Source organism: Ambystoma mexicanum, chromosome 6q, assembly GCF_040938575.1.
Source record: "Ambystoma mexicanum isolate Mex_15411 chromosome 6q, UKY_AmexF1_1, whole genome shotgun sequence".
Taxonomy (NCBI): domain Eukaryota; kingdom Metazoa; phylum Chordata; class Amphibia; order Caudata; family Ambystomatidae; genus Ambystoma; species Ambystoma mexicanum.
The window spans coordinates 216,332,969-216,351,654 of record NC_090937.1 but is presented as its reverse complement, the minus strand read 5'-3'; the positions used below and the strand labels follow the sequence as shown (position 1 = coordinate 216,351,654).

The 18,686-nt window shown below is 45.0% G+C and overlaps 1 protein-coding gene across 3 annotated transcripts in view; it reads left to right on the top strand.

The window, feature by feature from the left end:
- Positions 1-538: 538 nt before the first annotated feature.
- Positions 539-18,686, top strand: part of LOC138515896 (alcohol dehydrogenase 1A-like) — a 369,185-nt gene continuing 351,037 nt past the window's right edge. For 2 of the 3 annotated variants that reach the window (XR_011282179.1, XM_069630658.1), the window contains exon 1: positions 646-677. Coding sequence is in view for 1 of the 3 variants with exons in the window: in XM_069630659.1 (XP_069486760.1) it covers positions 633-677 (45 nt within the window). In the remaining 2 variants the exon portion in view is untranslated. Of the gene's footprint in view, positions 678-18,686 lie in introns of all 3 variants that reach the window. The other variant, XM_069630659.1, reaches the window with a different exon arrangement.

Sequence of the window (18,686 nt, the reverse complement as noted above, 5' to 3'; positions counted from 1 at the left end):
ACTGGAAGGACGTGTGTCTGGTGTGGTCCATCCCGGTTGGGGGTTTACGGGACCACATGGGGACAAGGACAAACCCCCAACAACACCTAGGTACAAAGAATTTACACATGCCTTCCTTTTCTTTGCTATCATAATAATGAACCACATTTAGGATCCACAAAACATAAAGTCTGAATGAAAGTGCACCTTTCTCCTGTTGGTTGTGCAATTGTGACAGTGCAAAAAATACCAAAGGAGACTCCACACATTTGTTGCCCTTATCTCCAAAAACCCTGAGACAACCGCGATCCTAAATCTGCACATCATGACTCATCAACCAAAAAAGTGTAATAAAACGGCCTGCCACGTCCGCAAGGAACTGGCTTTGTCCTTCAAAGAATGTTCCATCGTGGGACTCACAAGCGCTAGAGCAGAGAACACGGAACATTTCATATTGACTATCCCGAAGTATTGTAGAGCATACGTCACATACGACGTACGGCGCATATCACGTGATAATGACGTTTGGCTAGGGCCGTTCTTCTATTGGGAACGAATGTAATCGCAAAAGCTGCTCTCTCGAAGGGGGAAGGACTTACTAGTTAAATGTCCAGAGTCCATCTAGTATACACACATACTCCGATACTCAGTTCATGATGGCTGAACAAGGCGTGCTGCAAATAGACGCAGCGTTGCAGGTATACGAGCTTTGGTATTGCTTCATTTTTAGTTATTGTAAACGTTTAATTGAATGTAAAGTTTCAAAGAATAAGGTAACATTTTACCTTCAGTGATTGCGCTCAAAAGATATTACCATGACGCAACCGGTCAGCAAATAAAACAGACATAGCAAGTATGAGTCAGCATCGAGGTCCAGAGTATCATTCAGTGTAGATCTCTCTCTCTCTCTCTCCCCCCACGGCAGCCACTTTCAGTAAATGAACGTGTATATGGCCTCGAGATATATTTTAGTTAATTAACAGACGAATATTATTTCTCTCCGACCCTGCAAGCCTTCATGAAAAACCACCTCTGGCAATGCCAATATTTTTGGCGTTTACTATTATTTGCATTTTGCATTTATAGGCACCAGGGTGCAAGGAGGAGAGTGCACAGTTTTAAAAGAGGATGCGATAAGGGATGCAGGCAATGGAATGAGATGGGGAACAGAGCAACGTAGGAAGCCATTGATAGAGGGTGCCAACGATGAGCAAGAGGAAATATGAGCCAGAAAGGGTGAGAGAGTAAGAGAAAAAGTGAGTGTGAGAGGAAAGATGAGAGAAAAAGTAAGGGCTGATGGCAAAGGTGAGAGTTGGAAAAGACGGAATAAGGTGATCTCTTCAAGTGTGCAAGAGAGAGTGACAGCACATGTAGAGAGAGAGTGACAGCACGCACTGAGAGGCACTGAGAGGGAGAGTGACAGCGCACGTGGGGAAGAGGGAACGACAACGCGCAGAGAGAGTGGCAGCGCCCACCTAGAGAGGGAGACAGCATGCAGAGAGAGAGTGACTGTGCGAAGAGAGGGAGCGACAGCATGCAGAGGCAGCAACAATGTGCAGAGAGAGCCACAACGTGCGAGAGAGCACAATTGTTGTAAAACTAGATGATGCAGCAGCAATACAAGCCTTTGCAGCAGCAACATCTAGGGGAGTGGCCTTCATTTTGACACTGAACATAAACATGGGATAATGAAGGGCTGAGAAAAGAAAAACATAGATTGAACCTCCCTAGGTCCCACCTCTTAACCTGAAACATCCAGGCAAACAAAGCTGACATTTTCATAAGAGAAAACGCAGTTGTTGCTGAATGAACGGGAACCTAATTTTCCTTTGTTGTAGGGAAAGGCAGAAATAACAAACCCATCTAATGGGCGTAGACCATAGAAAACACACACCTAATAGACAATACAATGTTAAGTGAGGAATCCCTCAGTGCCGGACGTGTACTTCGACTTTTTAAATGCAGCATAACATGTTAGGTAAGCACTCTAATGAAATCAAATTAAGTGTGCAACACCTGGGTGTGTGATGCAGATATGCTGGGATGGGTAACTCACTTAAGTCTTTCAAGTAAGGGAACTTGTTGGGTAGGTGCAAACGATAAAAAAAGTGGGAGCCCATTGTGGGAAAGGCATATGTGAATAATCGGAGGGGCATTCTCGGATCAATAAAAGTAGTACATTCGCCTGTCCTTGACAGTAAACTGAGCTGGGGTTAAGTATCAAACAGTCTACACAGTGACGGGGAATGATCTGGTAACCACCACCAAAACCAGGGGTTGTGACAAGCCAGTACAAAAGTGACATTACTGCCATCTCTCTTTAAATGGCATATCAAATGAGTAGGGCAGTCTGTTCTAATTCATGATTCAGTTTAACACTGTTACGTTAGAAACACAGTTTTTTTTTTGCCAATGCTTGGTTTTAACAGGACTTCAGTGAAAGACACACAGAGTGCTTAGACATGGAGTGCCTGATGACAGGCCTGGTAAGATATTTTTTATGACACAAGTAGCACGTTTGAAACACCAACTAAGCATTAACTCTTAGAAGACTACTTTGAAAAAATACTGGCGGGCACTTGAGTGTTAAGGTTTGATAAAGCTAGCTCAAAGAGTTCCCATGAAGAGGTGTTTTGGGTGTGGAGGGGCAGGAATGGCCATATGGATTAGCATGGCCATGGGCAGTCAATGGGTGGGCTAATAGCCTACCAAACAACACCTAGAGACCTCCCCTCCTCATATGTCATTCCTCTCTTCACTCTAATATAACAGTGGTTGGTTTAATAGCCCAAACTAAAAAGTGTTTTCCAGGAGGAGGATTGTAACCTTCATTCCTACTGGTTGTCGACTAGTCAGCCTTTAACCCTTTCATTCTTTGAGGAGAAGATGCATTGCGTTCCTTGCTGTTTTTACCACCGGCCTCAACTCTCATCCCCAATTTTTTTATATCGCACCACAAGCTAAAGCATTATAAAACTGGTCCAACCCAAACGTCACAGGTTGACCTGAGTTAACCAGTATATACATGGTTGTCAATTTCCTATACATTCACATCGACTGAAACGTGCCTTGCTTGCCATGTATGTAATGGGGGCAGTCCCAATGACATGCAGGAGCCTGCTCTGTACCACAGATATGGACAAGTGTAAAACACTATTTTATACAAAAGCTAGGAAAAAAATCATCTTTGTCAATCGGAGAGGAGACTGTCTCACCTGTCATGGACATGTGTACATTTATCTGTAATGCTGATAACTGCACTGCCAGCAACAGGGCTGTAAAAACAAAGTAAAACAATATTGTCTATTAAAACTCCATGGCAAAACTTTTCAGGATTGAAAAAAGGGAGAAACTTAGTTCGTTAGCATTTTTAGTGAAGTGCACTGCTTGCAATGGCAGCCACTTTGTGCCCCCACAGTTCACAAACCTCCCAACAAGATATAGGCAACTAAAGTCTCCCTGAACTCAAAGGAGTCTCCCATATTGGTTAACTAGGGCAGCATACTGCTTTTAAGAAGGAAATTGACATGTGGATCATAATCTCTGTTCTGTACTATGACTTCCATGATTCCCTCTACATTGACTTTGCTGGTTCGAACTAATGGAAATCTGCCAAGCTAAGACGCTTGCCCGAAAAGGAGTGCAGGGGCTACCCATTCTATTAATGTCAACTGACAACCCCGAATCTACTTCTTTATATACGATACATCCTAACTCTGTCAATTACCTCAAGAAACATTCTTTAATGTTTGCTCACGATACCCCTGAATTAACCCTTTTGGACTTGCTACCGCACAGACCAAGATGGGGGCGGGGGTTCTACTGCTGGACTTGGCCTCAGAGATGCGAGAAGCAGCTTAAAAACACCTACCCCTTACAAACATCACCACCGAGTTATCCTCACCCACTTACATAAGAGTGATTTTCCGTGCCCATAGGGAGTCCCCAAACCAATGCGCTTACCTCTCAAATTCAAGCGCCTGAACTGGGTGATGCCGAACTCCAACTACAACCCTACGCTGTACCCTCGAGCAAGAAAACAGACAGATGGGGAGGTTCCCATTCTAGGACAACACCAATGGGCATGATCTTGAGTGCCGTATTCAGTAAAGGAGGGAACTGTGTTATCGCTGCCGACATGGCTGACGGATGCAGGCTGAGCTTAATCCAGCAATGGGCCCGAAAAATAAAGCCATTTGCAGAACGGCTTACCTCCATAAACCCTCCTGAAGCGATGGGGTGGTGAATGCCCCCCTCGGCTGCCGGAACGCATTGAAAGCAACATCTGAGGCACTCAGTGAAAGCAGCCACGCGCAGACCAACATCAGTCTGCCCTGGGAGGTACTGCCAGACGGGACCTTGGCAGAGAGCAGAATAAAGATCACTCTGCGGCAGACTTTAAACATAGTGCGTCAGGAGTTGAAATGACAAAAAGGATTGGTAAATACAAATTAAAATATAACTGGCATCTAGTTTTGTGCATTTATTTTGCTCTAACTTCGGAGCACCACAAAGCTCCCCGACAAAAGCAGAAGGCCAGCAGACGTGAGTGAGAGGGTGAAAGCCTGGCTGGTACTTTGGCCATTTCATCGCTAAGCTTTGGACAAGTTGTCATGCCAACGCTATACACTGCTCCCGAACTCCCCTTTACAGTTTTTACAGTAGCCAGCACCAGCTGAAGGTGCGCTCAGAGGGTGCGGCCGCAAAAGGGCGCAGCAAAGAAAGGGCGCATTGACTCCAGCTCTGTCATGTAAACATCGCCTATTAAAGAATGGCACTATTTACATGACACTGAGCTGGAGGCAAGGTGCCCTTAAACACACTTAACAAGAACAGCAGGGGGCTCAGTTCTGTTGTTCGGTTGAGCCTGCCCCCTGATGTTCTGCATTTGTGTTTTTTTTTGATTGATTGATATTTTATTTCTATCGTGCTCGTACACAAGTGTTTCAGTGGTGGCAGGAGGAACACAAATATCACACAGGGCGCCTGCAGACCTGGGGCAGGCACTGACAGTAGCAATGTTTTAGCAATATTTTGGTGATTAAACCACCAAATGCACCAAAATCGATAACTGCAGAGGAGTACAATGCGAAATTCCAATAAACCTAGTAATGTTGATAAACTACTACCATTCCCACCTGTCACTTCTCGATTATTCACATATTTTACTATCTGAAACATTATGTAAAGCCAACACGTGAAGATCTGCACGTGCTGGCGTTAAGCTCGTGTAATTCTGAATTCCTAACAGATTGCTAAATGATGCAAGCATAAAAGCCAGCCAGGACTGGCTGAACATATGACAATGGTAAATTCTCCTACTTTGACGTCCTAAAGACACACTTCAGAAGATCTTGTGACAAGCGTACCTTGTGCTTGCCCTGGCTGTTGCCCAGGGCAATAGTATCGCAGCATGTTGCTGTACCTGCTGCAAAGATCTTAGTGTGACTTTCATGTCCTGGTTTCAGTCACAGTAAAGTTGCTCAGCAGGTTTATTGACCTGCTCGCTGACTAGCAAGTCCCATTCCAGTGTGTGAGGTGCAGAGATCTGTATAGCTTTCAACTCACACGCTTTGGGCGGATGTCACTTGCCATGGAAATAGTAATATCTGCTGCCAAGCTTGTTACCCGCCCATATAATTCAATGGGCTCTCATCCCCGCAAAACTAAATATTCTGCTTTAACCCGCCCTCGGGCCCTAAAAAAAAGGTATGGATCTGTATATATGCAGCACATCTCTAGTTTGAATCTCATTGTGGCAAACTCATCCTTTCATCGTTCTATGAGGGGCACATGTGGCCAGCTATGAATTCAATTCGTGTTTGCCTCCTGTATATTATAACCCATAAACATACTAGACGGTAATGGGGTAGTTTTCGTGGTCTCGTCCACCTAAACCAGGGTATTGCAACATTTGGACCACCAGATGTTTTGGACTACAACTCCCATCAGCCATAGCCAGCAAATCAATTGTCAGGGATCACGGGAGTCGTAGTTCATAACATCTGGAGAGCTGCAAGTTGCAGACACCTGCCCTACATCGTAAGAGTTCTCCACTCTCACACCCACAAAAACAAAAGGGTCAACTTTTGATATTCTTGCCTTCGTTTGCCTAGAGTGTAGAGGTTAGGTGCTGCACACTGTATAGAGATGAGTCACACATTGTAATCCACTGTTCGGGGATGCCACACATTCTTGAGTCTTCCTGCTGCATCTGCCATCAGGCACGTTTGCAGACATGTATCATAATGAGCCAACGGTGTCCTAAGTAAGTATATAGAGTATATAACATTCCTCCCAACATAGATATGTTCTCTTACTCATCAATGTCACTGGTGTTCTGAGTATCACAATCCCTTAACCACAAGAAGAAGGTTGTATCGAGAAATATAAAGAAGTATGGTTGCCACTCACTTTGGTGGGCTCCTTAGCAGGAGCCAAATCTCTCCTTGATCAGGGTGGTGTATCAGGGTCAGCTTCCAGAGACCCAGGTGTTGTTGGTTTGTCTCCACAGGGGCGTCTGGGAGTGGCTATTCTTCACTCTGAACTTCCATTCCAGTCACCTGAAAAGAGCATTGGGCCGTAGTTACCATTGTTCCTTGCCAGGCGTTTACCTTCCAGAGATGTGCTTCATATAGGGCCTTGCACTTCCACTGAGGAGACAGTCTTTAATGAGAGACAAATCACAGTGTTTCCAGTATGTTTTCGCTACTCTCTGATGACGTGCCTATTTCCAGCGGTGTCCTGAAATGTGTAGTGGAAGGCAGTCCATCCCCCAGCTCCATCACAGCAGCATCACTCTTACAGTTGCGTTCCTTTCCAAATCAGTCGATCTGCAAGCTGCAGCATAGCACGGATCAGCCCAGTCATCTCCATCCCCCTAGCAAGGTCAGGGCAAAAACTCACCCACGGACATGACCTGACACTACTAGGCTGAGCCGGGCCATAATTGTGCCCCCCCCTCACAAACTGGCAACCGCAGGCCACTATCCACAAAACCCACAGTCATCCACTGACTATGGACATGCCCGCTGCAGCTAATGCAGAGCCCAATGGGGAACTTGGTCACGCTCGACTAAGTGGACGCCGGCTGTAATTGTGGCGGCAACGCCTTGGGACACCTACATCCCTCAAAATACATAGTGCACATCAACAGTCCAATCTATAAACTACCACACGCACTCCAAGCCTTAAGACGTCCTTCCATTTCTTGAACCCGGTATCAAGATCCCTTATCCTCTGCACTCACCTTGTTCATTATACCTAGAACACATTGGATTTTAGCCCTTCTACTGCGCACGGATGTATGAGCATTGCCAGCAAATGGCAAATAAAGATAAGCGGGTAGCCTCTATATCACATCTAGAAGACTGTAAGACAAACTATCACGCCTAGAAGATGCATTATGATAGCCTGTTCATGACACTTCGAAGACCCAGTACGGCGATCCGGCTAGTGGGCCTAGAGGACTCCCTCACACGGACCACAACGCCAACAACAAAGCTCCATCCAAGCCTCAAGGTACGTATAACCGCACCACTTTGGTGAACATCTGCTGCAGGCATTGAAACACGCACACACACCAGAATGAAGCGGCGATCTAAGACACATTTACTCTAGGTGGGCACAAAACGTTTCGCCTCCTTAAAACAAGGTTGTATAAAAATATATATACTTTAATTAAACACATCATCTGCAAGAAAACTACATAGAAGAACACTGTACAAAACCCACCCCTCTGAAACAACAGAGAATATGCAAGAATAGACCATGCAGCACTCTGGAGAAAAGGCAATAATTAACCACAATGATTGTAAAAAGGATATGTACTTGAGTGAAAAGGGATGAATGGTGACCTAGTTAGCCCCTGGGAGACAAAAATTGATCAAGGGGGCAGTTACAAGTAAATTGCACCTTTCGCTGGTTTTGGCGGTTCGACAGTGAACTAGGCTTAAAGGTGCTGTTGTTCATGCAGTTTGAAATTGTTTAAATGTGGCAGTCGTATTGTTCTAGATTGGGAGTGGTGTCAAGCACAGGTTGAATTTGAGCTTGTTGTGGTTCAAAGCAATGCTTGAAGAAGGGTGGCTCGTGAGGGCCACCAGGGTCCCATTCGGCAGTTGGTTCAACAGCAAGAATGCTGGTGACTGGATGCTCAGTTCGAGCTGGGTGGATCGGTTAGTCGTCCAGGGTCGGTTCGACTGGCTATGACGATTGGCAGTGAAGATGCAGACAGGTCAAACAACTGTTTGAAGGCGGCAGATGCAACGTGGAGCTTCAAGTTCCAGCTGAGGCAATGACTGGCTCAGCTAGCAATGTGTGTTGGCAAACAGGTTGGAATGTGCAGTTTGGTGGTTCGAAGAGCAGGTGAGTGCCAATGGCAGCTCTGGAGGGTGCTGATGATTTGATGCAATCGAACAGGCTCGAATTACGACTCACAGAGTTCGGCGGTGGGAAATGAAGGGATCCTAGCTGTCCTGGCTCTCGGGTGCTGCGAGTCCCTCTCTGGGGGTCTCAGGGACAAATGTTCCAAGCTCCCAGCACAAATGAGGCTGGTGCTCATTTCAGGGGTCCATCACCACGATAAGGTCCTGGGCAGCAGTGCGACTGGCAGAGATTCAGGTCTTCTTTCAGCAGCAGGTCACCCCCAATGTGCTCTGGGGATGTGTAGGAAAAAGAGCTTGCCTCTGCTTTGGAGATGTAGTCTTCACCTCACTGGTGGAGGGCTTTGTAAACTCCACTCTCTCATCAGCGGTCTAAAGAAATTCTTTCTTAGGTGTTTGTTCCAAAGTAAATCTCAGAAGGAGACCCCTTCTTTTGAAGGCTAAAGTCCCCAGATAATTGGATAAAAGCAAGCCTGTTTTAAGGGTCCAATCCCTGGTTGAGGAACACGTGGACCTCTGACATCACACCCAACATGCTTTGTCTTAAAGGACAGGGAGAAGGAGAGATACAGATTAAAATAAAGACGGTGCAACCTTCGTTCAGCTGGTCAGAGCTCCCTCGGCCTACACTAACCCTGCACCATCCCTTATCGGTAGCATCAAAAGCCCTTTTGGTATACAGCATGCTGGTGTGAGGCTAGTCCTTTTAGGAAGGATGAGCTCTTTGATTCCTGTTCCCAGTACAGTGTGATGATTCCTGTGGAGTCATCACTGATCCCCCCCAACCTAAAGTCTACTGCCATGTGGCCCGGGAAAAGCAGACGTTATCTGATCCTCACCCTGTGGGTGGTGTCCTGAGGGTGGATCACATGGGAGGAGATGGTTGCCAGGCAGAAATGGTGATTCCAACAGGAGAGCATTCTTCTGTATTCGGTGAAGAAGAATCCCTGATGGCATGTTGTCTTTATTCAGAACCTTTCAGTGGTAACATATTGAAACCCACTTATACCAAACAGAACTCTATTTACTCTTCACCTCAAATTCAACATCTAATGCTTATGATGGTTGTTATAAAAGCAAGTGTCCAAAAATTCAACTTAAAACTGTGAGGGGTCAGAAATGTGGAGTGGACAACTTTTAGATGATTTCTCAAAATGTACTATTTTATTGAATCATAAGTTTCAAGTAACGCCTCACTATCCCTACTCTAACAAGGATTTCAATGCCAAACGTGAACTAAGGAACATATTCTAACAGGGAATATCTGGCCCTCACACTTGTACATGAAATACACAAGAAAACATATTATATATATATATATATATATTCAATGATGTTATGGTTAAGTTGCACTAATAAAAACCTATGAAATTCAAAGGTTTCAAGTAAAATCGAAAACCCCCAGAAATTCACCAGTTATGGTAAACTAAACAACCATAACTCGCGCCACCACGGTGGACTGCTAAGACTAACACAGAGGGCATCAAAGATGACATCACAAATGTCATTGATGACATCACTTAACCAACTTAACCATAACGCCCCTTTAACAAAGTTTGTTCAGTGAATTTCATAGGTTTTTACCAGTGCATGCTATTTTCCTACAACTTAATAATATCATACTTACCCAATATAGCAATGTTTGTGTCCAATTTACAAAGTGTCACCTTAAAACTCTGCCCTTTCCCACCTTCTGGAATCATTTGTAACACTTCTATACACTTTTTGCAACTATTTCAACTTGTTTTGCATCCGTAGACGTCTACGAACATCTGACTTCCTAGCGGACCTATCGGACAGTGCCACATGACCATACGCTGGCGCGTGGCATGATGACGTGTCCGAGAACCTGTCCGCACTTCACAATAAGATCTCTGCTTCGCGGACAGTTCAGAACTACAGTTTCTACTGATCTAGGAACTTTCAACTTCAAAATTTCCTTTGCACACCTCCAACACCTATTCCTACTCATTATCCATTAACAATCTAGTTCACAGTACATACTTTTAGCAAAACTGCTATTTATCTTAAAATGGCATCAGCTAATGCCATCCCTCCTCCCCAAGAGCCACCACTACTGCTGTAATCATGGAGCATGAGAAACACTGCCCCCTACCTTAGAAATAACACACGCGCAACATTTTCCCTTGTCCACCTACCCCTCCATATTAGTGTTTGGTTCCTCTTCCCTCATTTCCCTCCCCACCTTTCGTTCTTAGCTCTCCTGCCAAAAAAAATACATCCAAAAACAACAAAAGACATATTCCTTTAGGAACCACCTTTCACAGTTAAAAAATAGAACTAAAAAAAATGTATAGACTCCATCTACTTTATATTTCTCAGTAAAGTACATAGACTCAATAAGATTTTCCAACATTTCCATTTGCATTGTGTTATGCTAATGGGAATATTGTGGCGTTCATCCTCCGTTCCAGGGACTGGAACGGTGGATACCGGCCCAGAAGCCCAAGTTATCAGCTCAAGCGAGGCAAGGGTGGACAACGAGGTCTCTGGACCATTATCCCCCATTCCAGCCCCTGAAATGGGGGATGAAGGCCATTAGCACGCTAGGTTCCCAAAGCGGGAACCCCGGGTGCTAAAAAAGAGGATTTTTCTTCCTGCACCGGGCCGCCACAGACGTTTATTATTATTATTATTATTATTTTTTTTTGCTTCTTGCAGCCATATCCCATCCCATCCTCATCATCCCTCACCTCTCCAGAGATTATTTGATAAGTTTGACAAGTGCAATGTTGTGTTTTTTAATAGGTTTTTACCGCGATGTCCGCGGACACCAGCTGCTGTCCACGAATCCAAGATGGCGGGTGTTTCCAAAAATCTGACGCACTTCACGCTCTTCACCATCCAATCAGCGAACACGTTGCATGTCCGCGGACATGACGCAAGCCGATTAACCAATCAGTGTCCTGTCCGCGGAGCGAATAGGGAAGTGTGTCCGTGGAACGGACATAGATATCACACATTTTTTGTGACCTACTTTTTGGTCGTTTAAAAAAAAAACGACCAGATGGATTTTCACCAAATTTACAAAAGCACGCTTTTGGGACCAAGCCGCTGCTCCTGCCGCAAATTTGGTGAAAATCCATTCAGTGATTTGGGCTGTAGGCGTGAGCAAAGTTTTTTTCCCCATTCAGTCTATGGGGAGAAGAAAAAATTTTGGGGGCCCCCCCTATAACTTTGCCCCCCGGACCAAACCTCACCAAACTTTGCAAAAAAATTCAGAGTGGGCCACATACTTTTTTTGCAAAGTTTGGTGTGGCGTCCAAGGGGAGCGAAGTTATAAGCCGCCCAAAAAGTGCTCTTCCTATAAGATGAGCAACTTAACCATAACTACATGGCCTCCTCTTCTTCTTGGAACAGATATTTTAGTCAAACAAATAGCATCAATAATATTCTTGGTCAGGATGTTTTTGTCACAACTTCCTAAATGTTACAGGAACACAGCTTATTAATGTCAGCTTTTTGCAGCTCTCCTTTCAGCACCATAAATCATAATTGGTATCTTTGTCAGTGTAACTTCACAGCACGTTTACTACCACCTGGTGTACTCTCAGACCAGGCCCACTTCTACAAGGATTCACCATGCAGGTGTACTGGCCTGCCTGATAGCTTTCCACATACAACAATGCTTTTGAAGTTCTGAATCTTCGGACAGCCAAAAGTTTAACAAAGCATCAACAGTTTGTAATTGTGTGACTTTCATCAACTTTTCAGAAAAGTCAATATTCACATCAGTGCTCCTCAACACCTTCATGTAGGCAAGACACTCTTCTTCGGAACATTCATCTTCCAGAAGGGCAGCCTCTTTGCCACTCTTGTCTTTCTGCAACATCAATAACTAAAGTACCCTTAACAATATAATTCCACCTTTCCTCCTTTTGGCTTTGGCAATGTCAGATTGTATACTAGCTTCAATGTTATGAAACAAGCTTTACCCCTTTTAAACATTGCATTTGCCCCATCTCTTTCTGTTGGCCCCATTAGCTTAGTGGCATGCCTTGTTATTAGTCTCTTTTAACTCTGGACAATATTTACACAGCTCTTGGCTTTTCCAATACTTGTATCACTCTTGGCTGTGGGCATTGCGTGTACCCCTCTTGGCTGTGGGCAATTAATTCGTAAAATTCAGTCAATACAATTCTGTGTTACAATGTTTTCTACTGCTTTACTAATGACTCTTCAGTTAGCCTTCACTTCAGAATGGTATCCAGGCATTGTTTCGAATACCAAAGTTTTGAGAAAAAAATGCATCGAAAAAATGGTTTTTAAGGGGTAAAAAAACAGGGGTTTCGGGGAACCCCCATTAAAAAAATATGCATTTTTTCAATGCATTTTTTTGAAACTTTGCCATTCGAAACTTTCACTAGGAACCCTTCAGAATCATCATCATCAACAAATAACTTTATTCTGGCATGTGGACATCAAAGTACATCCTAATACAACACAGCCAAAATAGTTTACATTATCAAAAATAATGAGGCACAACGGTACAGACCCCCTTTCATTTTCATCTGTAATCTGGGGAGGCTTCAGTTCCCATATAAAGGAGATTTCCCATTGGCCTCTTACCCAATGGTATTATGTTGCCACCAGAAAGGACAGGAGTTATACCATTATTTCCAGGCAGGTAGTTGGTACTACAGGAAAGATGGGGACTGATATAAATCATACTATTTGTTTTCCGTCTATGATTTGCATTGCTATTCAATAACCTATTAGCCACTTTCTGGTCCCTGAATACCATCTTCACAAAGTCACTGGAAGTGTGTCCCTCATAGTATAATCTAGAGCAGTTCACCATTACTTTTGGTTAACAAAGCAACAGCCCCTAACTGTGCAAAGCCAATGCATACATTTCTTTAGGAGCGCATCCCTTGGATCTCGTTGATTGGGGTGCAACTTGGGTACCCCATGCAGAAATACTGCACCCCCGCCCCATTCTTTGCTGTTAATCAAACCCTCCCGGGTCCGAGATCCAGGTACACTATAATATTTAGCATTCAGGCCATTGTGTCCCCCATGATCGGCTGGTCCAACATCCCATGTTGCATGCTTCGTGTTGATACTGGGTGGCTTGTGAACCTCCCCTCGTATGGACTCCAGGGAAACTCGTCATCTCAGTTCCAAGGCCTTGAGATGGTCACATGGGGCTCTCATAGGGTTGAAGCCTGGGGTGCTTTAATGCTGACATCTACAGGGGCACCAGTATCTTTTTTAAGCAATTGGAGGGGCCTTATTGGCATATGAGTCTGGCTTCTCTGATGATTTACAAAGCCCCTTAATGTCTACAGGACCAGAGGTCGGCCCTCTCTCATCATCCCACACCCCTCTCTATTGAGATTCAATCAGGGCCAGTGGGAGCCTTTTTATCTCTGTCAACTCAGACAGGACTTGCTTACATTCGCAGCCATGGTCAGTATGGCCCTCCCGATGAATGGATCAACAGGAGGCATAGTGCAAGGGACAGGTTGATTGGGGTCACTTGGTAAAGGAAAGCACAGATGAATGGACTGTTTCCTAGTTCTTACTCCAAGTCCTGCTGGTAACAGCGGGCCCTTCTTCTCGCACACCCACCACCACATGCTCCATTGGTTCTGTAAGTTCAGGGATGTTCATGGTCTTGAATGGCAAGGGTAATTCCTTTGCCACATAGTTCAGACTCAACAGGGTCAGAATCTCCGATATCTCACAATTACCCCTCGGGCTTTTCTCAGCGGACATCATCTCCCCCCGTTTTAATGACTAATCAAAGCACTTATTGGCTGGGGGGTGTCCACACTGATGGTAGCAAGATGACCAGCATAGAACTTGAAAATCAAGGGAACTTCATCAGCCAGAGTTCTCAGCATTACAGCAAGACTGAGACTTGGCCCTGATTCCCCTGTCTACACAGGTGTCACCACTTGGACTAAGTAGGTGGCCCTTATTTGCAGGCGTGGCAATCCGCTCCTTGGCAGTGGAGCTATCCATACATAAGGCACCAACCAAGTCCCCCAGGCTGCTTATGGCCACACTGCCACCACTGCAGAGAGTATCTTCTGGGTTACCCGCTGCTCCCTTCCAGACATCCTGGTCAGTCCTAAGGAACTTTTGGGTTTCTTTAAGGAGAAGGTAAGCTTCTCCCGTGCACTTGATGGGGCTACAGACTTTTCCCTTAGGTACGGGATCAGTGTTAGGCTCTGCAATATGTGTGAGGAACCCGAAGGCCAATTTACCCCTCACAGTCAGGATCTTACGTCGGGGCTCTACACAGTCTTGCATGGTTACAAGGTGCTTGAGAGGTTTAGGAGAGTCTCTCACCTTCTGGTACACTTTTCTCCAGTTATTCTGTATTGTAGTTTTATATTCCCCCAGAGAACCAGGGTATGAGCACCTCCACCTCCGTGCTTCAGGTGCCTCTCACACCCTGCTGTCGCGGAACACCCCTGTGGAGTGCAACACCCTGCACCCTTAATCGCAGCGGGCTTGAACCTTGCAGGCTGCTTGCAGTCCTTTGAATGGAAGGGCGTGACCTGGGTTGAAATAGCACTGGATGCCCTACTGGACCAGAACAGAGTGGGCACGCAGAGTGTAACACCCTGCGCCCTTGATCCCCATGGGCTTCACCCTTGTGGGCTGCTTGCAGTCCTTTGAATGAAAGGTGTGTGGCATGGGCTCAAACCAGTAACAGATGCCCTCCTGGGCTAGAACAGAGCAGGCAAGTGGAGCGCAACACCCCTCCCCCTTGATTTCCGTGGGCTTCAGAATCAATTGTAGGCACACGTGATCAGTATCCATCTATTTTATGCAGTCTACTGTTCAATTAGTGCCATTCAGATATTTTCACTAATATGCGAGTGCTTCTTTGGTTGCATTCATTATCCGACAAGCAACGGTCAGGTTAACATCGCTCTCACTCATACGCAAGTGATTCTCCTTTGCTACTGTTGCCTGCCTTTGTTCGTGCAAGGGATTAGAATGCTTGGTAACACTCACTGGTTTCTATCTTCGATCCCTTAGAGTGCTGCAGGACTGCCACTACTCTGGCGTCTTCCTATCGGACACACTTCCACTTTGAAGTTGTTTTCATTCTCACCCCGGAGCTCACCTTGCTCCTGAGACACTCGGCTGAATAAAAGCTCTCAATCACGGTCACCTGCACGCTTCCTGCTACACAGTCTCTGCAATTCGGTTCACATGAGGGACAGCTGTCATCCTTCACGCTTCCTGCTGCGCAACCTCTGCACTTCAGATTTAAGGGGAAAAGGACCCTCTCAGCGCCAGCGTCCCTTCTTACCTCCAACTTCTGCATTGGTTGCCAACAATGTGCTTTTCTTCTACTGCTGCTGCTCCATCTAATCGCCTGCACTTGATGGGGCCTTTTAAGCCTCTCTACCTCCCTCAGGTGTGGGTCATTAGCCCTAACAAGCTGACCACTTCTGCAGTATTGCCCGTGAGTCCTCTTCCTCATGTTAATACTCAGGGAATTATGGCACTTAAAGTCCCCAACAACAGAATTAGCTTTTCATCTTTTTATTTGGCAATAAGCCAGTGTGGGACTTTGGGGAAAGTTAAACAGAGGGGTTTCCCAGTCTTCCTGATCTGTTCCCTCCCCTCATGTGATCCTCCCGCAGAACACCACCACCAGCGTCGGGATCAGGAAGCGTCTGCCTTTCCACATATGAGGGGTATTCCAGGCCAGGTTTTCTGGTGAATCGTTGCTGATTCATCACAAAACAGTCTAAAAATAATTTTTGACTCCCAAGTCCCAGAAAGCCAGAAGTACTGATGGAAAGAAGAGGAGCAAGCAGTCATTATGGAATGAAAGTGACGCCAAGTACAACGCGCAGTCAATTTGTCAGTTTCACAATCAGCTGCATAGGACATTGAAACTTGAAGATCACCTGCAAGTAAGTAGGAGAGAAAAGGAGAGCTGCAGAGAGCACAGAGTGGGAAGCATACCTAAAGGCAGAGGAAGATTCACGGAAACGAGCCTTGCAGGAAGAAGATGCTTACCGGCAACCGTCGTAAGGTGTAGCAGACAGAAAGAGAGGAAGTCCAGTAAAGTTATAGCTGGTACCATGGAGGGACCTCTATATGTAAGGAATTTGCCACAGGATTGGAGGAGACTCGGTCCTGCAGACTGGTAATGGTAAATCGGCAATAGCGTGAAAAGACAACGTGGGAATCGAAGAGGACTTAGCCTGAGGGGAAGTCTGCCCAACAAAAAGCCCTTCACCGCAGCTGCATGTTACAACAGTGAGTCAACCCACAAGAGTTGGGGGCCAGAGACATGCCAACAAAATCATGAACACTTGAGGAATTATATTGAATACTGACAAAAGTGGTACACTTGAGATGTCAATTTGGGGAAACCTGGAAACCCGCAATGCCATAAGCCAAGAGACACTAAAGAAGAAACACAAGGGCAAAAGTTGTCAATTTCTCATTCGATGAGATGTCAATTTGGGGAAAATTGCAACAAGCATTGCCAAAAATGATTAAGAAAGAAGTTGACAGACAGAACTTGAAGAGACCGCCATATATGGGACAACACGAAGGGGGAAGTTGGAACAAGTGCGATCTGGAGTCAACAAGATATAACCAGTGAAGAAGTGCAACTGGGTTATATTTTTAAGCAAAGTGAACATTGTAGAAAAGACCTGGTGAAAGATACACAGCAGGTAGTGAGCCCTTTTTGGAAAGAGATACCTGGCAGGAGAGTACACTAGGGGATCTGCGAGAACCAGAAGGGAGCATTTCCTGGCAGTGGAGTACACCAGGAATTAAGAAGGCATAAGAAAGGAAAATATTCAGTTGAGAAATTCCTGGCAGGAGATTATACCAGGAAATCATAATTTTGAACAGTTGTGTGAAAAAGATCCATTATCATTTGAAGCAATTGTTGGAAATTAACCAGATTTGCCATCCTGGGAAAAGTGTTCTGTGAAAAAAGTATTTGTTTTTCCATCCTGAGCAAAGTGTTCTGTGAAAAATACATTTGTTATATCATCCTGAGTGTTCTGTGGAAAAGACATTTGCCTTGCCAATATAAGGAAAGTAGTTTGTGAAAGAGACATTTTCGTTGACTTTGATAGAACATTGTTGCAGCAAAACACGTTCAACAGTTGTGCTGAATTTGTTCAGGGGAAAGGAACCAACCGCTCGACACAAGGATTGTTTTGTTGGAATTATACCTTTGAACTGTTGCACACTTTTGTTGAGTTGGAAACAGAGACATGCACCTTGTGATTGTGTATGTGCGTGTGAGGGTCAGATATATTTTGGACGCAAGGTCAACTTGCTTTAGGTTTAGTTCCATACGCAGGGAGAGTTTAATTGGGATAGGGACAGATAGGCCTTTATCCAAACCCCTTTTTATTTTAATAAAAATGTTGAAAACATTCCAGCTTTGTGTCTGCTTCTCCTTTCTGACCCCTCACAACAGTTTCCTGTAGAGTGGATGTCTCTCACAAAGGATCAAAGAGAGGCAATCTTCCAGGGTGCAGTCTTGCTGGGAGAATCAGAGACAGCCTGGCTGCGGGGAAATACACAACTCTTCCACAGCTGAGCGGGAGTCCCAGGGCTGCCACGTGTCATATCAAATTGAGCTGACTTGGATAATTATGAGGAATACTATTGACCATACTCTAACTCGGGTATGGCTTATGCGTAAATTTTAACAAGACACCAATATGGTAATTCTCATAACTATGGAATAGAAATGCATATCTTAAATGCAGCCCCTGTGCTGCAGTGACTTGGCTGCCGCTACAACTGTCAATAGGGCACCCGTGACCTGAACCTGCTCTGTGCTGATTAGCCTAGGATCACAGCATTATTTTGTGGAAAACCTGGGACATGAGCCTTGACATTTTGGCACCACTGTCTCGAATATGTCTACCTAATCACCTCTCTCAACTAGCACCTTATGCTCTACATTTGGGGTGGCTACCTCGTTTATGCAATCTTTCTTTGGAGGAGCTGAACTCTAGACCTGCAAAATACTTAGACTGTTAGTTTTTATAACCAATGCTTTCTTATACTGAAACACTAGTAAATTTAACACCTACTATGCTAGAAAACAAGTTTATATACACCAGTACATCAACCTCAACGAGAGCAAAAGTGAAATCTCTTGCAGCGATTTGGAACTGTCATCTTACATATGAACACAGATCCCTGCAACAAGTCCTTGACGCATCAAGCTATCTTCTGAACCATTGCAGCACTCAAGCTTATCGATATGCAACTTTGGTTATTGCACGTGATCAATATATTCTCCAAAGACAAGAGAAACAGCTACACAAGGTGTGCTATAGTGAA